The sequence below is a fragment of the Capsicum annuum genome, chromosome 2 (assembly GCF_002878395.1).
Source record: "Capsicum annuum cultivar UCD-10X-F1 chromosome 2, UCD10Xv1.1, whole genome shotgun sequence".
In the NCBI taxonomy this organism is placed as follows: Eukaryota; Viridiplantae; Streptophyta; class Magnoliopsida; order Solanales; family Solanaceae; genus Capsicum; species Capsicum annuum.
Genome location: NC_061112.1, coordinates 46,891,398 through 46,917,226, shown reverse-complemented (window position 1 = coordinate 46,917,226; position 25,829 = coordinate 46,891,398). Strand labels below are relative to the sequence as shown.

Below are 25,829 nucleotides of genomic sequence, written 5' to 3'. Positions count from 1 at the left end.
TAGGTTAAATGTACAGATAAGACATCTCAACAACAACCAGACCCTGCTCCTTCAAACTCTTCTTCCTAGTCCTTCACTTGTTAATATTTATGATTCTTGTGGCTTTTTCCCTAAGAATATTTAATTTATGCACTGCAGTGGTACTTAACCTCTATTTATGAATGAATCTTTTCTTTGTGTGTTACATTTGTTACCTTTAACTTACAAAGTTGTTCTTCATGTCTGTGTTGCCCAGTGGCCATGAGTTAACTAATTTGTGCTTAATTTACTCTTAGATTACGATTTTTACTTTTCAATGATTCCAAAAAAGGGAATATTGAGTACATATAGTATGGAAACAGGTACTAGGTGTACCAGGTAAATGAGAATGGCATACTTATATGGGGAAATATATGGTGTGTTGAATGTAGATAATAGAGGAAAAACATTTTGGTAGGGGGGAGAAAGTGATGTGCTAAGTGAATGATAAGGCATAGTGACAGGGGAAAGGAAACAAGAGTTTTTTCTACAAGTGACAACAAGGGACTAGATCCCTGTATTGCAAGATGGTGGAAGCATGATGATAGGGGGAACATTCATCTTCAGAGTGGAAATTACATCGATTAAATATTATGGGCGTGTATTGATGCTCAAAGTTGGATGATTAGTTTGTCATCATCAAAAAGGTAAAAAATTGCTACATGTAGTTTTGATAATGAGCAACTAACTTCAAGGGACCAAGTCCCTGGATGTACATGGTACAATACAGCTGGCACGCATGTCTGCACAATTTTGTCCTTTTGTCTAACAAACTTGCAGGTGCTGCTCGTATTGAATAGGACACTTGGTTCAATGACATTTCAGCCCTAATCATCACTCATCTATAAAATAAAAAATATTCTTCTTCATCAAATGGTTCTTGCACAAATCTAAAGAGTGAAGAGAGGCAACAAAAATTTTATTTCAAGATTGCTCAAGCATTGCTCATGTTATTATCTTTGTAGTATGCTTAAAGAGTGAGTGAGTGTTCTTGAGTGCTGATTTGTTGCAAAATTACTCATGATATAAGAGTAATGTCTTGTTTTGTTTATGCTTGAGAGTGCTTAGGTAGAGTTTCCTAAGTTTGATGCTGATTAGAGTTAATTACTGGAGAGGGTCCTTGACAGAGTTTCCAAAATGAGATTGTAGTGGAGTTATTTCAAGCGAAATACGCCTAGAGTTAGGCTGAAATCGAGTTTGTAATCAATAGGTTGATTATAGTGGATTTCTTTGGTTCTTGTGAGGGCAAGCAGTGGTTTTTTTGTTCCTTGAGCAAGGGGAGTTTCCATGTTAAATATTTTGTAGTGTTTATTTCCTGCACTGCCCTTAATTTTCTTGCACTTTATTATTTGATTGTCTGTGGTTAACTTTGAGGGACCTAGTCCCTCTCTCTCATTGTATAGTGCAACCCTTAGGGTTTCAACAATAACTATATGGGAATGTTGAATGTAAAGATGGACAACATAAAATAGAAAACATAATAAAATAAAATAAAGATGAAAGAAAATGTATTGATGTTATCATCATCCAACATTATGTAGTACAAATCAGTCTCTGAGAAGAGTAAGCCTAAGTTGAGAATATAAGTATAAACAAATTATGGGGCTTTTAAGTTATAACTATGGGGGAATTTAACTAAAGTTGGTGTCTACTATATACTCTTATCATAGTATACAAGCGTCTAGACAAAACAAAGTAAAGTACATGTCAAAGTGTTTTGCACTAGTAGTGTAATGTTGAAAGTACATGTCAAAGGGTCTTGCACTAGGAGTGTAATGTTGAATGTAGTTGAATATATTTGAAGTTTGTCTTTTCTCCAATATCTATAGTAGTTTGTGTTCTTGTAATATAAGATTGCCTTGTACTTCACCAGTTAATCCATTGACTAATTCCACCACGAGCCGATAGTCTGTTCACTGATATTTGTATATGCTATTGCGCAAGTTCTTTATTAGCATGTGACTTATCCTGTTAGACTTGATCAAATGGAGTTGATATAGGTCTATAGAGGTTATGGGGGTGGAGAAATATCCTATGAGAGGCTGTAAATGTGATACCATAGCTCATGTACCACTTATACTTAGGCGAGAAGTCTTAATTTGGCAGAAAGTAATTTAAGTGATAGGCCAGGGATCGTCCTGTATGAGTCATTGATATTAGGCACAAGACAGATCTTTGAATTAAATAAAGGGACTGTGTACCCATGGCATGCTCCAAGCATATACACTTTCTTACTGCTGCAACTACTATCTCTATTTTTAAAGTTAAGGTATGAATAGACTAAATAGATATATTATAGAGTCTGGATTCGTCATGTCGATAAACAAAAATAAATGTTTTGTTATACTTTTACCAAAAGAATGGTTTGTCTTAGTGTTCCTCCTCTCTCTTTTCCACCATCTCTCCTCGTATATGTTTTTTCTGTATTTTCTTTTTTCACTTACTCTGATATATAATGCAATCAATTTAAAGTACACTCAAAATAAAATATCATGCCTCATTGTTGGAGCAAGAAAGTTTTAACAGTATTTCATTCAAAGTGATCCCCTTTGTCAAATACAATTGTCAACAATCTACATAGTTATAGTTATAAGAAAGTTGTCAACAAAATTTGACATAAATGGATTCTAAACATTGCATATTATTTTTCTTGTATTTAACTATAAATATTACCCATCTGATGGGTATTCCCTTCATTTTACTTTGGAATCGTTGGTAAGTCTTTCTTATCTATCACATACCAGTACTTCCGGTCAAAGTACCAGTCAGCAAATGCCTCTGGTGCAGACTGCATAAAATATTTCTCTCATTTAAGATAATAAAATAAGAAATTTACATAAAAGCTTAAGTCCAATTGTGCTTTCAAACTTATTAAATAAATGAATAATATTTACCACGTTATTAACCACAAGGCCGCTTTGAATAGTCCACCTCCATTGTATTGCAGAATGATGAACAAATGAGTCAATGAAAACTCCTTTTAATTTCGGATTGTGTGGTTTGGGCAGAGTAGTTAGGAATTCCGACCTAAATTCTGATAACATCCAATAACGTTAGAAATCTTGTTCATAAACCAACATTGATAGGGTACTTAATTCACACCATTGAAATAATCATTGTTTTATTCAATTAGTTTGTATAAAGTACCTCTCAAGGTTTTGTTTTGACTTGAAGTGCATGTCCTGCTAAAAATGCAACTGAATATATCATGTCCTAAGGTTTTGTTAACCTGTAATAGTCAATGCATTATAAAATTAAATTATTAAATATTTTTAGCTAAATATAAAAAAAAACTATTTAATAATTAAGCATGTATTAAGTTAGAAAGGGATGTCAACATACTTTAATTAGTTGTCCATGATAAATTTGTTAGAAAAAGATGAAAAATTGAAATAAGAGTAATAAACATATCTACAAAATACAAAGACGATAAACCCTTGGATCAATTTTAAACTTAATTGTATAAATAATTTTTATGGTGTCACTATTGTTTTTCCATGACTCATCAGTTTTATAACATTTAATAAGTTCATATCATTGTTCAAATTTACCAAAATAGATAAAAATTTGTAGAGTAATTAAAAGTTCAACTATGGATAAAATTGACAAAAAAATTGATATGACGACTACCAAAATTGACAAAAAAATTGCTCAATTTTTTGAAGATGACTAAAACTGCATCTTTTGGGTTTGAAAGAAAAGTAATATGTGTAAGTTTATTTATAATACTTAGGTGAAGTTTGTCTATTAAATCCTTCCCATATTATTATGTTAGCACCATTGTTATCACGTGTTTTAAAAAAAAATTCTTAAGAAGTGGAATTTATGGAGGATATTCATCTAAACACATTTAGTTACGTGCACATCCTATACAAAAGGATAAAATGCAATTGATAAATATGTGATTACCTGAAAATAATCATATGCTGACATGGCAATGAAAATTGGTGTCTTGATATGCTGTAAAATATTTTCTGGGAAGAAGCACTGCAGTGAATTTGATTTTCAGTTGTTCAGTCAAAAAAAAATGCAACAATAATTAAAGCCAAATAAAAGAGCAGGTAATTATACCAATACTGGGTTCATTTTTGAAGTGCATTCTTTGGGTAACGCTTTCGCAGATCCCTGCAACTCATAATAGGTTTAGATTGCACTTAAAACCTCATCTAATGTATACATACATTATGGAATTGTAAAAAGAAAAATATTAATTTATATCATGCAATTTTTTCTATGAATTTTTTTTAATGACACCTTATTATGTTTGAAAACTTTTATATCTGAATTTTCTATTTTACTCTTAATAACTTGACAATCATGTTGCCACAAAAATATTATGACAATGTTATAGACTACTAATGTCGAATGATACCTTTGCTATATACCTAGAGGTTTTTTTCTTCTTTTTTTGTGATTTTTATTATTAATTTTTTGTTAGTTAAATACCACTATATATAATGAAAAACATTGAACCTACTTAGTAACTTCTATAAAGCAAATGAAGCATTAATGAGAGGAGACAAAGATGTTAATAAGAATATACCTGTAAAGTAACAAGTGCGTTATAAACTTCCTCGAAGCCTCTTGCTTGCTTAGGGTTCTTGCTATATAAAGTATCAAAAAGAGATAATTAGTGGATTGCAATTAAAAACATGAAGAATGATTTTGGAATTTAATCTTACGCATGGATAAAGTGACCAGCATCAGCAAAGCATTTGACTCTCTTTGATTTTGGCATTAAACTGCGGAAATGATCACAATATAGCATTGTTGGATATCCTCCGGCAGAAGTTCCAGAAAGCAAGGCCTGCATGCATGCATGCAACCATTATTAACAAAATTCAACAAAACTAATTAAATATTTAATCATTTAAAATGTATAATATAGAATATACATACATTCTTGGCATTCTTTAATCCCTTTGCCAACAACTCATCCATTACTGCTTCAAAAATCCTTGCACCTCTGAAGTGAAGATTAGTAGCCTAAACAAATTGAAACGAGAGGGTTAATTAATTTCTTCTACAATAGGCATTTCAAAATTAAAATTTGAAAATTGAACGTACAACTTGAAAATTAGAACATTACAGGATCAACGTATTCGACATCTCCGGTGAACGCTCCACCATCACAGTATCTAACAATTACTTTGTTCCAATTGTAAAAATCTAAATACATTTAATTATAAGTATTACTATCATGTATGAACAATATAATTATGTCTGACTTATTCAAATGTTCGTCATATTCACTTTTTTTTTTGAGAAATTTAGGAGGAGATCTTAAATGTTATGGTAAAACCTGGATTTTCACTCTTATTAATGCTAAAAAGTCCTTCAAATTTCCATGGCCCCATTATATTTGTAGAACCCACATAAATGCTCCTCGTGCGATCTAGGCAATCTGTGACATTTGTGCACCATCCTCCTCCCTAAGAACATTTTGGAAACTTTCAAAGATTAAAAAAAGAAAGGTTCTAAATAATACTTTGTGTAGAAAAATTATAAGTAAATATTTTCCTCAAAAAATATTTTTCTTCGTACCAAATACACCCACCTTAAAAGAAAAATATATCCCAGCAGAATCTAGACTAAAAAAAGGGTAAGATAACTTGAGGCTGGAAATATTAATTAGAAAGAATTTGGATGCTAATCCTAATCTAATAATTTCTTACCGAAAGTTGTACAATCCAGTTTTCAACTCCTTCTCCAAAGCCTGACTGAAAGTGGTATGCTGGAGGTGATCCATCCAAGCATACTACAATAAATAAATAGGAAAAAAAATCCTTATGATTTTATAATTTAGATTTTAATTTGTACATTAAATTAGTGAAAATCTTAACCTGCTCCTTTTGATATTGCATTCTTAACGATTGTTTTCTCCACCCAATTATCCTTTGCACATCCAGTTTTGATGATGGCTAAAGAACAAACAAGCAAGCAAAAAAATTGAAGATTTGCCATCATCATCCTGCATGTACAAGATAAATTACATGAGAAATTATGAATGAGGTAAATTATATGACTTTAACAATTACTTATAACTTTTATGAACGTACACTTTGTTAATACGTTGTAAAAAAAGAGGTAATCCCTAACTAATCAATATTAAAATGATCTAATATATAATGTCATAATGAAAGATCCACAATGCCAAATAACCATTTGTCTGAATTTCTTTAATTGGGACCTCAAGATTTCAACGGCCTACAATTAATTCTTACAATTCAGTTATATAGAAACTCTTACACGACACATTTTTATATGTGGTTGTTAATTTTCAAGCAATTAAAAGATTTTATTTCTCTAATTCATTAAGTTATATATGTGTCACGATCCAATTTCTCAACTCATGATAATACCTACTTTAATCCTCAGGTAAGTAAGCAAAACCATAGCCTGAAATGGCAAGTAATGGGCTAACTGGAGAAAGATGAGAAAAAAAAAAGGAAATAGGCATACAATGGATACACTAAGCAACAAAAATAGCAATATACAAATATGAACATACTATACAGTAGAGGGAAGATGACAAAATATGCAAAATGAGTTTCCCCAGGTCCTGGTAAGGTCGGTGCAAGAGTCAATATGCCAAAAAAAAATACTGCACAGTGCTAAATATGCACCATAGTCTCATAATAAATAGGTAAGACTATTAAAAATAATAGAAGGAGGAAGATTAGCTTCGTACTCTAAAATCTCACCCTATCTCCGAACAACAGCACAACTTAAGAATGTCGTCAATGATGGTGACTCATACTCGAACCTGTATTAGGGAAAAAGATGTAGAAGTATAGTATGAGTACCAAGACAACGAGTACTCAGTAGGCATCATAGGCTGACTGAGCTAATTACATTACAGAAAAAAGCATGAATAAGGAGTGAGTATGTAAACCTAAATCAATAAATAAGGGCAAAAATGAAAATAATACGTTATATAGACAAATGAGATAAAATAGAAAACAAATAACTTGAAAGCGATAGTAAGAGCCTAACTGTAACCTAATTCGGCCCCCATAAGCCCAAAAAGCACAAACGAGAAGAAGTAAACCCAACCGATCCTCCATAAGCTTGGGTACAAGCAAGGAGTAACACTAATGTAAGGAATCCAACATAATAGTAAGGAAAGTAAAACAAATTAAGATATGCAATACATGTACCTTATTCTTTCTAATTCATAATCGTCATTCATCGATACTTATCATGTTCATGGCCCCAGATCCATAATAGGAATGATAATAGATGCGAAATGAAACTCATAGATAATAATAATAATAATAATAATAATAATAATAATAATAATATATAGATGCTAGACTCAAACTGAAACTCATAAGTAATAACAAATAAAAATATGTCGGGATTGAATTTAAACTGATAGAAGATAATAATATAGCAATTGTTGGACTCAAACTAGAACTAATGAGCGTGAAATAAATACCGATCTCCCAAGGTTTTAACCTATCCTTAGTCCATTAATTCAATATAATCCCATTTTAGGTGGCTAAATCCATTAAGGAGAAGAAAATCAAAGATAATAGGTTGAAAGCATGTTTTTAAGGTCAAATGATGCTCTACTCGGGATTTTGAAGCTAAAATAGGCATATATAGTGCATAAGTTCACCCCAAACCCCAATAAAGAAGTAGTTATCTGATCATTAAGGACAAAAAAGGGTTTAATTCTAAGTATTTTATCTTAAAAAGGTGGTGGGATTCACCACCAAACCACCTAAGGCAAGTACCCGATCCCAGGCTTAGGTTTAACAATCCTATCCCAAGGCACTAAGAAACTATGTCTGGTCCTAAAGGGTAATCATTGACTATAGAACAGAAAACGAGGCTGAATTATACTGAAAAGAGGCCTTAACTAACTAAATGAGGAAATGAATTCCAAAATAACAATTGATCCATAAGTGCCTACTCATAGCTAGTACAATATCACATGAATATCACAATAAAGCATAGTCTAATAGAGGGGTAAGCCTAGCCTACCTGGACATTGCCGAAAGCATGAATAATATTCTATTCAAGAGATTTTTCCTTTCGAGAAGCCTCCAATTGATTCCACACTATTAAAATAATGGTCTACATGTCAAGATGAGAACATATTGATATCTACATTGCATATTTCAAACTAAAAAATCCATGTGGCGTCTGTTTGCAGAATCACAAAACTAAAATTATCACAACTCCCTCTCAACTCAAGGATCATTTTTTCTCAAAATTAGGCGTAATTTGAGCCCAAATTAGTCCTACAAAGTTTGCAGAAACAAGGACTTTAACTACATACCGAATAACGATGATAAAATGCTCATAATAAATTTGTCAAGATAATCCTACTCCAATTATCATTTTATATGATTCTCCAAGATCCCATACTCTCTAATGGTGCCAAATACTTGGAAATGTAGTTGGAAAAATGAAGGAAAAGGTTTATATACTTTAAGGGGTTTCCTCATCGTTGTCGCGTGGTTCCCTGGTGTAACACCCCGTAAAAGTCGTGCATGGATTATCCTTTAATAGAGGGCTCTTAGACTTAAAAACTTGAAAATTTTTCTGAGTGTAATGAGGACTTAGAATCATTTTAGCTGGCAATCTTCAGGATACAACTTTTCAACCTTTCCAACATCCGTTTTTAGATTTTCAAGTTGAGCTACGATCAGAAAATCTTATAGTACATCTCGGATAAGTTTCGGAATTTTTTGGAATGCATAAGGCTGAGTTTGGATTTCAAAACAGTAGCAAAACGCATAGCCTATTGCCTAGTTTTCAGCATTTCAGGGTCAACTTCGAATGATCATAACTCTCTAAATATAATGAAATGGGAGAGTTGCTACTTATCAAATGAAAGATATTTGTGTCTTATTTCCAATGCAACTAGTTTCATCCAAATCCAACATTTGAGTAAGGAGTTATACCCGTTTTACTTCAGCCTATCAGCTTGTCAACTGTGGGACAGTTTCGACTTTGTTTGTTTTCTTAGGGGCATTTTAGTCATTTTACCTCTCCCAAATTTCATCTATAACACCAGATTTAGCCCCCAATTCATCAAAATATAATCCTTTTCTCAAATTTTCTCTCAAGAACACCCCTTAGGGTTTCAAACAAAAATCTCAAATAACTCAAGATTCAACTGTGGGTTTTGGAAGATAATAGGAGATTTGGAATCCCCACATCGTAGGCTTCAAAGATCATCCTTAAATTTCTTAAATAGAGGTACGTGGGGTTATCTCAAAAATCTCATGGGCTTAAAATTCACATTTTCAAAATGGGGGTTTTGAAATTACGAATATGATTATGTTTTAAATGTTTTATGTTATTGATTTGGTCTTTAGGCCTATTTCTGAAGTGATTTGATATATGATATATGATATACGTATATGCATGTATTTTGAAAAGATGTGAACTTGAGAACATGAATTATACCAAATTCCTCTCTTGATATGATTTTGTATTAAATCCTCATATGATGTGAAATATTTGAAATCATATTGACAAGCATGACATGAAATGCTTTGAACATTGTTATTATTTGGGCATGATTTTTGACTTGCCATGAGAGGATTTTTTATGTTGATATATGATGAATATAATGGTTGCATGAAAGAATGATATGATATTGATGGCTTGCAAGTCGGGTATGACGATACCCTACAGAATAAGATATGTGGTTGAATTAAATGGAGTTGAATGCATTAATTTATATGAGATAGGTGGATGCCCGAAGAAGGCGTTTGAGTGTAAGGGCTCATCACTGGAAACCGTGTTTGCCGACATGGAAACTTGGTGCTAGGCTAAGTGATCTTGTGTACCTAACTTTATGTCATTCCCAAATTGGGACTATGGTTAGGAGCCCTGCTTTGTGATCTTGTGCACTACCATACTTTATTGGATCGAGACACCCTGTTGTGTGATCTTGTGTGTTTTCCCCTCACTTATACTCTAATCTCGGCGACAATTGAGGTTTGACAGTTGGTGTAAATGTGATATATAGGGTATTCCACCTAGCTCAGCTGCATTACATTGTTGTTGAAAAATTATTATATTTTGCCCATGTGTTTTCAAATGATTGGATATAAAACTGCTTTATAATGGCTCTCACCTATATTTTGCAAAAATATTATATTTTTATTTTGATTTCTCTGCGTACCAGTACTTTTGTATTGACCCCCTTCCCTCCCAGGTTCGGAGGCACAGTCTAGGGGTCCAGATATCAGTAGATTCTCAGGCAGAATTGCAGAGTCACTTGATGAGCCTTCTATATTTTGGAAGGCCTGATTGTCTGACAGTTTCATTTATCATTTAGTATTTTTGGGTCTACTAGGTGCCTTGTCCCAATTTTTAGATAGTTATTATTTCAGTCATGTAGTAGAGATCTTGCAGACGGTTTTTCAGATGTTGATAGAGATTTTGGGGCACTATTCCCTGTAATTGATTTCATATGATTCTTGACCATGTTTCTGTAATATTTTTTATCTTTTGCATTTTTTTTATCATATAATTTATGTGCATAATCATCAGACAGATAGGGGTGTTTTGGGCCTTCATGGTTCGGAATGCTCATCACGGCCAGGGCCCCGGTTCGGGTCGTGACACCTGGTTGTAATAGCAAAATTCCACTAATGAGACCATTAAAACTTCCATTCGAGGTTATTTTAACAAAAAATGGGTCCCACACCAAGGATATATTTTAACTAAAATCCGCTGAATAACCCAAAATGAGTCTGAAAGCCTAAAAACCTAGACCAAGGGTCCCTCTAGCCTAAATCAATATTTCAGAGCTAATGAAACTTTCAAAAATGACACCCAAGGCTATTTACCTGAAGTTTTGTCCTGAGATCCATTTCTCTACTTCAAAATAAAGAAAGGAAATGACTAAAAAGCAACCAAATTGCTAGGTAATTGAATATTAGTCCTAGCAAGTCATAATTGACTTGGAGAAGCTATATAAAGGCTCTAAATATAGAAAAGGCACAAGAGGATAAAAAATGACCTATAAGGCCATTACAACATCTATTACTAAAAAAGTTTTCATCCACAAAATTAAAGGATTAAGTACCTAAATGCTCGAACATGTAAGGTTACTGAGTCCACATATCATACTCGGTCTATTAGGTAGACTTTTGGATTGAACAGTGTCTCCATTGTACCTTAACCATAGGAATATATGTTGTATGTAGTTTTGATAATGAGCAGTTAACTGTAAGGGACCATGTCCCTGGATGTGCAAGGTACAGTACAGCTGGCACGTGTTGTTTACACAATTTTGTCATCTTGTGTAACAAACTTGCAAGTGTTATTTTGTACTGATTAGGACAACTGGTCCAATGATCTTTTAGCCCTGATCTTCACTCAGCTATAGAAGAAAAGAGATGCCTCTTTATCAAACAGTTTTTGCACAAATATAAAAAGTGAAGAGAGGCAGCAAAAACTCTATTTCAAGACTGCTCAAGCATTGCTCACTTTGTTATCATTGTAGTACACTTAAAAAGTAAGTGTATGTTCTTGAGTGCTGATTTGTAATTAAACTACTTATGTCATAAGAGTAGTTTTTAATTTATTGAGAGAGATGCTTAGATAGAGTTGCCTAAGTGTGAGATTGATTAGAGTTAATCAGTAGAGAGAGTCCTTGGTAGAGTTACCAAGATGAGCTTGTAGTAGAGTTATTACACGCGAAAGGAGCCTAGAGGTAGGCTGAAATCTATATTGTAATTAGGAGGTTAATTATAGTGAATTTCTTGTGGTGCTTGTGAGAGAAAGCCGGGTTTTTCCCTTCCTAGGTTTCCAAGTTAATATCTTATGTTTTTACTTTCCTGAACTGCTTTTGTTTTCCAACACCTCATAGTTTCTTTACTATTCTATCATTTGTGATTGAGTTTGAGGGACATGGTTCCTCACTGTGTGGTGCAACCCCAAGGGTTGCAATAATTGATATCATAGATGTTTCACTCTAAATGGTTTATACCAAGAGTATTTTGGTCATCATGGCTGCTATAACTGAACTAGGGGTCAAAAGAAAAGAAGCAAAAAGGGAGAGATTCCGAACCTTGAAGGCTTTAAAGTCTGACCCAGGTGAAGAAGACACTAATGTTGCAGTTTTGGAAACAAAAATTATCAGAGCTATAAAAGGGGTGGTCAGCTTAGCAAAAGAAATGGTAAGATTGAACGTTGTCAGAAAAATAGTAGTTCTGAAGCATTCATGAGAAACTACCAAATGCAAAAGAATGATTAGGTCTTTGAAAAGTCAAAAACAAAAAATGTAACTGATTATACGGTAAAGCAAGCTCTGACAGCATGGGGAGATTTTCCAAATAACCTGATGCAGATGAGAAGTCTGGAGATGTTTCTATGCTGGCAGTGGAAGACAGTTCAGCTATCTATGATTCCCTATTTACATTCATGGTAAACTCAGAAGATGAAAAAGAAAAGGAGGTAACTCTTTTTTATATTAAGGATAATCTAGACAACTGCTATATTAAAAGGATAAAGAGGCTTGCTAGTGTGTTGATAGATTTTGTATGTGAACTAACTACTAAGAAGAATGCATCAGAAGTGAAAGTAGAGAATCAAGAACATGAGTTGATTTCTTTAACTTTCCAAATTTCTAAAACTGAAGGGTTGTTCACAAAGATAAAATCTGAAAATTTGAGTTTGATGAGTAATCTGAAAAAGGTAAATGAGGTAGATGGAAAAGGAAAGAAAGAAACTTCATGGGTTTAAACTTATCTTGAAGAAAGACTAAGGGATTCTCAATAATACCTCATATCTGCATTTCATAGGAATGAAGAGTTGGAGAAGGACCCGGTCCACTTGAAAGAAGAGTTGAACAAGTATCTTAAATGGACTACTTCCTTACTGATTCTTTCTAGATTAACTAGTCGAGGTGTAAATAATAGTAGAGGACTAAGCTATTAAGAAGAATTCGAACCTGTCAGATGGCAAGGAAAGACTGTCAATGAGGGTATAAATAAGGTTGTCAATCTTATATGTACTCATTATGGGAAAGATGGGAACACTAAGGAAAGTTGTCAGAGCTAGATAAGAGCTCGAATGAATAATTTCAGACATGATCAGCATGAGAGCACATAGATTAAGAGGTTAAAGTCTCTGAAAAAGGTGAGGAAAAATTCCCTACCTAGGTGGGCCAAGAAAGATTATCACACCCTTGTTTTCTTAATGGGAACTCAAACTCAAGTTGGTTCCCAAATCAAACAAGTGATCATGATTTCAGGTTTAAGAAAGGGGACTACTGTCAAGAATACTCTTAAAAAGTAGTGTTCAAAGCTTAAGTATGGAAGATCTAAATGCACCCTCTATTTCAAGAAACTTCAAGTGGAGATGTCATATTTTGAAATAGTTGATTTCAAGGGACCTGGTCCCTGACAAATTATGGTGAAAGTTTCAAGAAAAAAGAGGTATGCAGAGGCTAAAGCATGAATTGATCAAGACAACTGACTTATCATATGAATCGGTGTCTCCTCTCAAATTAGGATATGTCAAGGAGACTAGTCTCCATAATAAAGTAGGTGCATGATTAATCTAACTCCATATCATACCTTTGCAGGTATACACCCAAGGGGAAAACGCCAGATGGAAATATTTGGAGCAAACACAAATTGAAAAGTCACTCAAAAAGAGAGGGACCTGGTCACGTCTCTTAGGTAAGTACCAAAATAATATGCCTTATATTTTTTTATAAAATTTCTATTTGAAAGAGCCACATGTCCAATCCTATATGAACAAAAGATGTTAATTTAATTCAAATATGAAGAGTCATACCATTGTCATCAGATGTATCTATTCCAAAAGGGTATCTCTTAAATTTCAAATAGTCATCTCTTCAATTATAAATTCAAATCCTCTAATTATCTTCTCAATTAACTCCAAACATTATTATGTTCCTAAACTAAATTGGTCCTTTTCTTTCCCTTCTCTAAAGTTCAAAATATCTTAAATACCATCTTCTTCAAACCCCAGAAAAGAATCATCCACTGATCATCCTCAAGAGTCACAAAGAACTTTACCCATTAGTACTATTTATGAAATTCCCAAAACCCTAAGTGAACAAATTCCTGTTGACAATCCTGCATCCATTAAAGTTCTTGCTGAGTTAGCCTTGAAAGATATGAATCCAAGACCTCAACCCTCTAATTGAACAAGAGCTTTCTCAACCAGAATTTACCCTTCCTCAAAAGAATCAGAGCCCTCTAATGATCCATAAATTCTTATTCATCTAGAAGAATTGGTAGGTTCTAAAAAAATAAGAAAACCTGATGGTACGTGATTCCTCTAGTGGGTCTGAGTCAAAATCCATCTTTGCTCAACTGTGTGATAATAAAATTCCTATAAAAAGATTTGATCCTTTTAGCAACATAAACTTGGGAGTTGGGAATCTGGTTCTACTTGCTGGTGATCCAAACAAAAGCTCTGTAATTATTGAGGAGCAATCTCTAAGGGAAAATAATGAAGATACTGGTAAAGAAGAAGCGGTATTAACTCCAAATGAGAAAGATGAAGAGGATGAGGATGAACAACCTCTGATTTTGAAAATAAATAGACTGAAAAACAGTAAACAAAAATGAAAAATGATTGACACTGGTGTACAAGGTACTATATCTTATTATACTATGGGATCTGAAAAAAAATTATAAGCAGATGCCGTGAAGAAAAGTAAGTCTTCTACCACCAAAAGAAGAAAACTCAAGAAAGTTGTCATAGTAAAGGAGGCAAATATTGAAGTAATGGAGGTTAGAGAAGATGAGGATACTGATACTGATATTGTTATTGCATCTAAGAAGAAAAGACTAGACGTTCATGGTGATGAAAAGAGCAGGTCCTCTAATCCAAAGTCGTGGAGTCATGGTATAAGAAGAAAGAAGCACATAGTTGTGAAAAGGAAGAAAGCCTCTAAGGGACCTGGTCCCACGAAGAGAAAAGATGATGAAGAGGAAGAATTAAGTAGTGAATCAAAGAAAAGAAGAAGAGAGGAAGAAAATAAGGTTGTCCCTAGAGAAGCAAGTAATGCTGTCTTAGAAACTCAAAAAGTATTGACTGGGAGAGTATTTGATCCAAAAATCTATGAAAATCCAGGGATGGTAGAACTAGTAGAGTATGTGAGGCATCAAGGTTGGATTCACCTACTTGAAGAATCATCTCCCATGGTGTTTGAAAATAAAGTTGGAGAGTTTTACTATACCATGGACTTCTCAAAAGATGGGTTGATCTTAACTACTCAAGTGCTAGAAAATTCTATCCATCTAGATAAAAAAGCACTGGGAAAGATTTTAGATGTACCTATTATGGGAGTAAAATCTATTATGAAGGAAAATCCTACCACTGAATATATCGTTGAAATATAAAAAATGGGTGGAGTCTCAATAGCTGCTGGGAAAAAAAGTTCTTAATTGGGGAGTTTCAACTAGTATTTGAGTTTATCAACAAAATTTTATTGCCAAGATCAGAGAAAAGGACCATTGTCTCTAGTGTTTGACCTATTCCTGATAGAATGTTTGAGTTGATAAGCGTACCTAGTCTTATGATAGATCACATGAAGAAAGTAACTTATGAGAAAGAAGACAAACATGGGATGCCTTATGGGTACTTTCTAAACAAGGTGTTTGATCACTATGTATTAATTGGGAAAAACGGAACCCCAAGAACAGTCAAGCAAAAGTTCAGTTTGACAACCCTGGTAGAGAATGAGTGTATTGAAGGAAAAGTTGGAACTTCATCCCAAGTATCAGAAATGTTGGCTGCTCAAGAAATCTTGAACAAACAAATGGAGGAGTTGAGGATCATGTTAGTAGCAAAGGACACTGAAATAGTGCACCTAAAACTACAACATCAGAAGTTGTCCTCAGAAAGACCTGGTTCCACTAAATTATTTGCAGCAGAAAATAAAAAACTAAAAGCCAAAATTGCAGAATTAACTTGTGAGGTTCAAGGGCTGAATGTTAAAGTAAAGACCCTCACTAAACAGTTATTGAATGCTCATGCTGCTGAGGCTGCTAGAATGGACATGCTGCTAAAATCACTTTCCCTGTACCCCTTTTTACCTAAATTCTGTTATGTTAGTCTCTTGAGTCAGTTTCCAGTTCCTATTCCTATAGTGTCCTTTGTAAACAATAGTTTTATAATTTATTTTTGGTATAGTGTATTGGTACTTGTCCTGATTAATTATGAATGAATCTTTATTTGTGATCTTCATGTGTTTTCTTTACTTTAACTGTCGATCCACACTACTAGGTATTATCTAAGTAAGATGGTTAGATTTCATCTAATAACTAGAGACTCAAAAGATAATAGTTAACTAGGATCAAAATAAGGGCTAGTAAGGCGATATCCTGAGACTCAAAAGGTAAAAGGTGAAATTTATCTGCTCGTCCAAAAGACTGTAGATGGTACATAACTTATTGATTCTTTATGCAAGTTATCAGGTTGGTCCAATATAACATGATAAGCCTAAAGAGTTGAGAAGACGAGGGGAACACAATCCTAGTGTTCACTTATGACTGATTATAACCAAAGTTGATATTTTCCACTTTTTTTATATTGCTACTCAAAAACCCCAATTTACTTTTCCAATTTTTCTCATTAATTACAATAGCTGAGAGCCACGATTCCACGTGTTCCATTGGGATTCACCCTAACCTTTGTTGGATTACTATATTTGATAGCAACTGCATAACCTTCGAAATAAAAGTGTCTCTTGGGCGTTATCATAACAAAAAACTACTACCAACTCTAGAAGCATCACAGTACACTGCAAAACCATCTAAGCCTTCTGGTAGGGTCAAAACTGGAGCAAAAGTAAGTTGGGTCTTCAACTCCCAAAACATTTCTCACAGGAATCGGATCACTAAAATTTGACTTTCTTTTGATTCAATTTGTACATGGGTTTAGCAATAGAAGAAAATACTTCAATAAACCATCTATAGTAACCGACTAAACCCAAGGAATCCTGGAATTTGATGGATAGATGGGTCTAGGCCAGTTTTGTACTGCTTTAGTCTTTTGAGGATCAACTTTAATGCCATCACCGAAAATGATGTGACTGTGGAAATCTATTGATTTCAACTAGAATTCACACTTTATGAACTTAACGAATAACTAGTGATCTTTAAGGGTCTGGAAAATAATCCTCAAATGATCTGCATGTTCACCTTCACTACGAGAATAGAAGAGGATGCCCCATCTATGAATACTATGACAAACATATCTAAGTACTACTTGAACACCCTATTTATCAAGTCCATAAAACCTGAAAGGGCATTTGTTAGTCAAAAACACATCACTATAAATTCGAAGTGACTATATCAAGTTTTGAAGTTTGTCTTTGCGATGTCATATTCTTTTACTCTGAGCTTATAATAGCCGGATCTGAGGTATAGCTTAGAGAAAAAATGTACACCCTAAATTTGGTCAAACAAGTCATCAAACCTAGGGAGAGGATACTTATTTTTATTATGACTTTGTTCAGTTAACGGTAGTCGATGCACATTTTGAGAGAACCGTCTTTCCTACACATGAAGAGAACTGGGGCACCCCATAGGGGAACACTAAGACTAATGAAACCTTTATCTTGAAGATCTTTCAACTTCTCTTTCAATTTTGTAAGCTCAGATGGAGCCATTATGTAAGGTCATATTGAAATAGGCTGGGTATCTGGAAGGAGATCTATTACAAAGTTGATTTCCCTATTGAGAGAAACTCTGGAAAGATCTTCAGGAAATATTTTTGGAAACTTATTAACTACTAGAACTAACTCGGGACTTGGAATCTCAGAATTTGAGTCCTTGACTCAGATAAGATGATAGATAAAACCCTTGGATATCATCTTCCTTGCCTTAAGGTAGGAGATGAATCAACTTAAAGGGATTGAGGTACTACCCCTCCACTCTATGACTAACTTATTAGGAAACTAAAACTGGGCTATTCTATTTCTACGGTCAACTAATGCATAGCAAGAGTAGAGCCAATCCATTCTAAGAATGACATCAAAATCGCTCATCTCTAATTCTACAAGGTCTACTAAGGTAAATTTCTAGGACACTGTGACTGGGCAGTTTCTATACACCCGTCTTGCTATAGTAGAACTACCTACTGGAGTAGAAACTAAGAAGGGTTCTGCTTATATTTTGGGACTGACGCCAAAGTCTACTACTATATTGGGAGTCACAAAGAAAAGTGTGGCTCCAGGATCTAACAATGCATATACATGGAGGTGAAGGGTTTGTAACATACCAGTAACCATATAAGGAGAACCTTTCTAATCCTGTTGAGTCTGAAGGGAATTGCGTGGGTGTGACGTTATCCACTGGTGGAACTAGAGGTTGCACCCTGCTGATTTGAGTGAGCTACTAGAACTGAATGGAAATTAGTCTGACCCAATTGATAAATATCTTTACCCTTCTAGCAAATCACTTGGCAATCCCTAATTCTATGACTTAGTTTACCATACCTATAACACGCATCTCTATAGGACATGCACTCACCCTTGTAGTTCTTAACATACCTCTCACAGACTGGGTTAGTGTGTCCACTATTCACACTACCCTGGGACTTAAAGACTAGCGCTCTATCATGAGTGCCTGTTCTGAACATAGGCACTGGATCACTTATAAAGGGCAGGGTTAGAGCAGAAGATTTTTGGTGGAACTAAGAATGATTCTCACCATTTGACCTCTTTTGAGAAAATTTGAAACTATCTATTCTGGGCCTCTTATTCTCCTTTTCCTTTTCTTTGATCTTCTCTTCCTCAATTTGCTGAGCATGAACCATCTTTCTAGAGAGGTGTATTTCCTTAAACAACATAGTTTTCCTACACTCACTACAACATATTAAAAAACTCCAGACATAAACTTACTCATTTGGTCCTTAGAATCAGCTACCATAGTTGAAACATACCTTTCTAACTGGGTAAACTTGAGTAAATACTCCTTTAGACCCTGTTACCCTACTTCAGATTCATGAACTACGGTACCTTGGCCTCCCTCAATTTTAGTGGGAAAAAACTATCTAAGAAAGTAGTAGAAAACTCATCCCACTTTATAGACCCGACATCAATGCCTCTTTCCTCCTTCCACTGCTTAAGCCAGGTATGAGCCATCCCTTGCAACTGGTAAATAGATAAGTCAGCACTCTTACTCGGAGTAACACCCATAATATCAGTTACCTTCTACACACAGTTTAAGAACTCTTGAGGATCCTCCTCAAACTTAGATCCAAAGAAAGTTGGAGGATTCAACCGAGTAAAATCTCAAATTCTAGCTGCTACTGTGATCACCATAGGGCTAGCTGGGTAAATGGTCTACTGATTAATATAGGCAGCCATGGATAGGGCCAAGGCTGTAAAAGCAGCCTTGAATTTGACATGGTAAACCTACTCATTTAGAGGGTCTTTCAGGATAGGTTGCGGTGTTGGATGATCCCTACTCCACCTTCTATTAGCCCTTCTAGGAGGCACTTTCTATAAATAGATAGAGGACGAGTTAGAAGAGGAAATTTAATAGAGATCATGCTCTACTGCACGACATGAATATTAAAAGAAGAGAGACTTTCCTAAAAATATTTCATAGCCTCTCACCCATAAGTGTGGCGCGCTTTACACCCATAAATAAGTTTCTACTTAATGCGGCTTTCAGATACCCTAGGACACTTTAAAACTTGTAATTTGATACCAAGTTTATCATGACTCGAGACTACCCCTTAGTCATAACACGGCACTTAGGGCCATAAGTAGCCCCAAGATAACCCATAATCTGGAATAATCTGTAAATACTGAAAAGAAGATAACAAAATACTAAGTAGAAATCAGTTAAAACATTTATCTAAAAAATCTAATCCAACATCACTAGGAAACAAAACTGTTGTCTGACTATCTAAAAGCCTCTAAACATGATGAGTTGTTGGGAAAGGTCCCCGACAAACTCAAACTACTGAAATAGCATGAAATGAAATGCTGGGATAAATAAATAATAATATAACTAGTCTTCGTCTGATGAGGACTCACCAATACTACAGCTGAGTGGCATCGGAATGGACTAAGTGTGATTTGGAAACTGAGTAATTGAACCTATGTTATCAGACAACATAGCATAAAAGAGAGTATTCGATCAGTACTTTAAATGTCCTGCTTTGTGAGACAAGAACTAACTGATATACATATAGGTACTGAGCATGAATGGATGAATATGAACATCGAATGCAAGACCAAGTATAAACATGTACTGAAATAATCTAAATAACTGAATAACTGATATGTGGACACTTGTTCAGGAAAATTGAGAAAAATCTTAATATAAAATTGAAATTATGAGAGCTAACATTTAATCGATGTGCCCAAATTTAAGCTAATCACGGTCCAACCTGTAACCCCACTTGAAAAGGTGTCAGTACCTTTCCAAGGGTACCAACACTAGCTATGTGGATCCACTAAACTAATGTACCAAAGGAATAGGGCGTCAACCCTCTATTGAAGTTACAAGGGAGTGTTAATCCTCAACTAGCAGGTAACCTTTCATAGCCTACGCTAGAATCGTAGTTCTGGAACTTAGAGACTGCTACTAAAGGTCTCAACCCTAACTGGCAGGTGAGATTTAATGCTTAGATTTACTTGGTGCTAAGTCCTACTCTCAACTAAACTGACACTAGTACTGATATAAGTTTAATATGATTCAATACTTATAAAATCTCAACATGATAATGTTATGAATTTAAAGATACAAATATGATATGGATGACTTGTAACCTGATAATTTTAGCATGCATAAATATCTAGGTATGGGGATGGAGATAAATTTTTTTGGAAAAACTGAGAATGTTTCACCATTAGACCTCTAGTGTGTGAAATTGAAACTACTAGTCCTGGCTATCTTATTCTCCCTCTAATTTTTCTTGATATTTTCCTCTTTAATTCATGAAGTATAGACCATCAATCTAGAGAGGTCGATCTCCTTAACCAATATGGTCGTCCTACATACCTTGACCACATTCTTATAAACACCAGATATAAAGTGGCTCATACCGGCCCTAGAATTTTCCATCATAGTTGGAGCATATTTTACCAACTGAGTAAACTTGAGTGAATACTCCTTCACACTCATATTGCCCTGATTCAAGTTGATGAACCCTTAAACTTTGTCTTTCCTCAACTCAAGTGGTTAGAAGATATCTAGAAATTCAATAACAAACTTATCCCACTCTGCTGGCCCTATATTTGCACCTATATCCTCCTTCCCCTGCTTAAAGCATGTATGAACCACTCCTTGCAATTGGTACACAGCCAAGTAAACACTCTCACTTGGAGTGACACCTATGATATTCATCACCTTTTAAACATTATCTAAAAACTCTTGTGGGTACTCCTCAATCTTGGACCCAAAGAACATCGGGGGATTCATTCGAATGAAGCTTTAGATTCTCATAGATATCGTATTCATTGGTATGTTGGTTGGGGTAACAACTTGCTGATTATTTTGAGCATCCATAGATTTGGCTAATGCTGTGAAAGCAAACCTAAACTCAGTATGGAAGACCTGCTCATTCAGAGGGTCTTTTAAAATAGGCGGCGGTGTTGGCTGATTCCCATCTCTCTTTCCATTAGCCTTTTTGGGAGCCATTTTCTGTAAATGGGTAGAGGACGTAAATTTAATATAGCTCACGCTCCATCACATGACATGAATAATAAAAAGTGCGACTTTTCTAAAATATCTCGTAGCCTCTTGCCCATAAGTATGGCGTGTTTCACAGACATGAACAAGACTCTACTTAACATGGCTTACAGACACCCTAGGATACTTTAAACCTTGTGATTAGATACAAAGTTTGTCATATCTCGAGACTGTCCCCTAGTCGTAATATGGTGCTTAGGGCACAAGTGACTCCAAGCTAACCCATGGCCTAGCACATGCTATGATTGTTGAGAAGACTAACAAAATACTAGGCAAAATTTAAGCTGAAAATAAACTAGAAATAAAAAGTAATGAAATTCATAAAAATACTATCCAAACTACCCACAACTTAAAATATGTCTAACTGTCTGAAAGCCTTAAATTTAGAATGAGTTGTTGGTACAGGTCCCCAACTAATTAAAACTAATTGAAATATAATAAAATAAAAGAACTGACTGATAACTAGTCCTCGAATGATGTGGACTCACCATAACTATTGCTGAGTGGTACTAAAATGGCTAAGAGCAATTCGTGTATTGAGCGTCCAAATGTATATTATGAGACAATATAGTGCAAAGAAGTATGTGATCAGTACTTTGAATGAGTATGTGATATGGGAGGATAATTGATATATAAGCTATGAATGAACGCATGAACATAATAAATTTAATGCAAGACCAAGTATTAACATGTGCTACATGAAAATTAAATATCTGGATACAAGGTCATGCAAAATTGATTTGAAATATAAACAAAATATAAAGTGGAAACTGTGGGAGCTAACAATAACCTAAATATCCCAATCTGAGTAAATCAAGGTCTAACCTATAACCCTATTAAAAAGAGTGTTAGTACCTTACTAAGTGTATTAACATTGGCTGGCATGGATCCACTAAACTGATATCCTAAAGGACTAGGGTATCATGCCTCAACTAATAGGGGTCCTCTTTAAATGTACAGTGGCATCATAGTTCTGGAACATAAGGACTTCTACTAAAGTACTCAGTCTAACTGATGGTAGAACCATTATCCCTGCGTTCATTCAGTTCTAAGTACCACTCACAACTGAATGACCTTGAAAACAAAATAGCCAATATAATTACATTCTAAAAAATATCCATAAAGGACAATCTAGAATTCTCAAATACATATAAGCTGATAGATGCATGAATCCCTAGGTATCGGGTGTTAACTGTTGACACCTAATTTTTGCCCTCCACGACTAATTTTAATTCCGAGCTTCTTGAGTTTTAAATTAAATCACAACATATATTTTATTTGAATAAGAATCTTTTTAAAGTATTTATTTGGATAAACTTATCATTTTAAGTAGCGATTATGTATTATCGTATTCAATTATACGAAAATATATAATTTTGTTACTTAAATATCCATTTTATAGGGTATTGAATTTTTTATCAAGGATTATTTTGAAAATAAATTCAAATGGTTGAAAAATCTCAATTTAAATATAATTTATTCTTAAAATTAATTTATTTAGAAAATATGTGTTTGATTTTATCAAATCAAGAAGTTTGGGATTAAGTGAGGTATTAATTTGTATCGAGTTTCGGTTTAATTTGGTCAATCTATTAAATTGACTATAATTGAAATAAAATTGGCTTCAATTGCAATGCAATTGGACAATTGACTTCAATTTGGTTAAAATTTAAATGGATTTGACTAATTCTTAATTTGATTGGGGTTATCAATTAAATAACCCCAATTTCAGTTTATTCTTATTTTAAATTACCAGTCCAAAACTTCCTAAACATACCAGCCTAATATCTCTTTAGTAATCGGCCCAGCCGAGTTTTGACCCGGCCCACCACCACCTCCATTCCCCTTCTTTTCTAAAACAAGAAGGACCTTCAACCCCAACAATGAGAATAGCCTCCACCCACGCACAATTATAACATCTAGAAGCAGTAACAAACTGCTACGCGATACCCCCTTCAACTAAAATCAAACCCGATTCCACCAATCAATCCCAAGAGTAATTCTAAATCAACTTGTTTTCCTCTCCTCTCCATCATCACGCGCTTGTCCATGCAATTTTGTAGGAGGAAGAACCTCGAAGCTTCTAGAAAACATCTTAGGTGTCTCCTCTAATGTCTATATTCCATAAATTTTGGAATAAGGGTACGGATTAGGTATGCATTTGGGCATTTTTCATTGATTGGGAAAAGGTTTTGATTTTCCCCATTTTTAATTGGTTCACTCATTTGCCATTTTCTGAAGAAATCCAAAGAAGATGGTACGGTTTTGAGCAAAAATGGGTTGTGGGGGGGAAGATTTTTGAATTTAAAAAGTCAAAAAATATCTTTCTTCCAAACCCCTAAAATACCATACTTCGTCTTCTATATAAAGACGGTTGGGTTACTAGTTTTAGGGTCTTCTATTTTTCAGAGAATTAGGGTCGAAAAATTTTGGGGGGTTCTTTTTTTTTCTCTTCATTCAAGGTTAGAGATTTTGGTTTGGAGATTCGAGGGTTAGGGTTCTTTCGGTGAAATTTTAAGGATTTTCGGGCCCTGAGGTTTAGGAAATACAAACTGAAAGGAATTCTATGCTTGAACCCAAAAAGGGGATTTCGAGAAAAGAAAACCATCCTTCAGCAATAGTTTTAGAAAAATCGTCGACTAGTTGAGACTCTTGCGAAGAATTTGGATTTTTTCGGTGGTGATAGAATCCGGTGTTAACTCGTTGCCCTGTTTTGTTGCCCCGAAAGAGGAAAATCTACTCTTTCACCTTTTAATCTATCGTTTTACTTCTTCATTTCTTCTCTTCATAAAATTAATTCACTGTTTATTAATAATCATGAATGAGGCTGGGATTTCTCTACTGCAGTTGGCTATGATGGCCTTAGGGGTTGTTTTGTGACTATTGTTGTACCATTTCCCTAAAGCAGTGCTTAAGTTGTAATTTTTAATGCGGCCATGTCAAACATACTGTCTTAAACTGATGCGGTGGTTTACCTGAGAGTTCATGGTATGAATCAACATATACATCATCAAGATTTTTCCTTTCATTTCCAGTTTTCTTTTTTGTATCTAGAGTTTTTGCTATGCTAGGCTAATTGTTGTTGTAATCGTTTGATCCATGATTTTAACTTTGTTTTTCTTCCCTCGGTTTTGCAGTCTATTGCTTAAACCTTGATATCGTTATTTAGTTATTTACCCATTATTTTTATTTCACATGTTGCTTTGTTCATTCACTGTAAACAGTTTGCCTAGATGTTGCAACTTGCTTAATAAGATTAGAGTAAAATTCCTATGTTTAATTTTATGTTTCTTAAGCAGGTTGTATAGTTTAAGTTTTGAGTGGAATATTATTTCTTTTGTTGCATTACTTGGGGTATTGGTCCTATGGTATTATTGGATGTGTTGAATATATCGTCTTGCCATTTCTTGTCTAGATTATTTTATTTTGAGTCGAGGGTCTAGCGGAAACAACCTATTCAAATCGCTTTCCCTCTTGTTTCTTTACTTTTGATTCAATTTTGGTTCATTTGACTAGGGCTCTTAGAGTTCTGTAAGGAATATTTCAACCATCGAATGATGCGTGCTTGTTTTACTACCTTCTTTCCCTAAACCTGCGTACAAGTTTCTTGTCTGCAACTTACTGGCATATATAAGTATTAAACATAGTTCTAATAACAATAATAAAAAAAAAAAAGTTGCAAATAGAATAAAGTTCCATTATTTAATTCAGGAATCCAATGATAAGGTTGATCATCCTAGGTTGTTTTAACAAATCACCATCAAATCATTCTGCCCTCAATTCGTTACCTTACATTATGAAGCCTGCCTGTTGAAATTTTGTTTCCTTTAGTTGCTTAACTGGAAATTGGTTGTATGTGATGTAGTGGTTTTCTCTTTATTAAACTTTGGTTAAAATATTTTCCCTTATATTTTGCCTAAAATGCATATTTCTATACATGCTTTTGATTAGTCGTTTCTAATCCTTATTCATTTCCTTTGCATGCACTATGTACCCTGAGTTCAAAATGGACTCATTCTCCCCTTGCATTTTCTCTATGGGCCACGGGGCTCGCCATTTCTATGACAATCATTTTGGAAAGAAAGCCCAAACATCGATCATATGACCTCCGGATGCAAGAAACCAAAGGAGGAAAGATGG

General features: G+C 34.5%; 1 protein-coding gene across 2 annotated transcripts; it reads right to left on the bottom strand.

Annotated features, from left to right (window-relative positions):
• Positions 1–2,521: 2,521 nt before the first annotated feature.
• On the bottom strand, positions 2,522–6,214 carry LOC107860866 (pectin acetylesterase 8). 2 transcript variants are annotated; one of them, XM_016706345.2, is made up of 13 exons: positions 6,078–6,214; positions 5,862–5,989; positions 5,694–5,776; positions 5,321–5,450; positions 5,108–5,187; positions 4,918–5,004; positions 4,701–4,825; positions 4,562–4,622; positions 4,090–4,143; positions 3,928–4,005; positions 3,166–3,247; positions 2,913–3,052; positions 2,522–2,806 (listed from the first exon to the last, which is right to left on the bottom strand). In XM_016706345.2, the coding sequence occupies exons 2-13, from the start codon at positions 5,986–5,988 to the stop codon at positions 2,717–2,719; spliced, it is 1,137 nt and encodes a 378-aa protein (XP_016561831.1). In that variant the 5' UTR covers position 5,989; positions 6,078–6,214; the 3' UTR covers positions 2,522–2,716. The 2 variants fall into 2 exon arrangements, with proteins under 2 accessions (XP_016561831.1, XP_047262220.1); XM_047406264.1 differs by lacking the exons at positions 5,108–5,187; positions 5,321–5,450.
• Positions 6,215–25,829: the final 19,615 nt, after the last annotated feature.

Coding starts and splice junctions, on each gene's coding strand:
- LOC107860866 (XM_016706345.2), bottom strand. CDS start 5,988: ATGATGATGGCAAATCTTCAATTTTTTTGCTTGCTTGTTTGTTCTTTA. Junction 5,005..5,107: donor ATGTCGAATACGTTGATCCT/GTAATGTTCTAA, acceptor CAATTTGTTTAG/GCTACTAATCTTCACTTCAG. Junction 3,248..3,927: donor CAGCATATGATTATTTTCAG/GTAATCACATAT, acceptor TGACTATTACAG/GTTAACAAAACCTTAGGACA.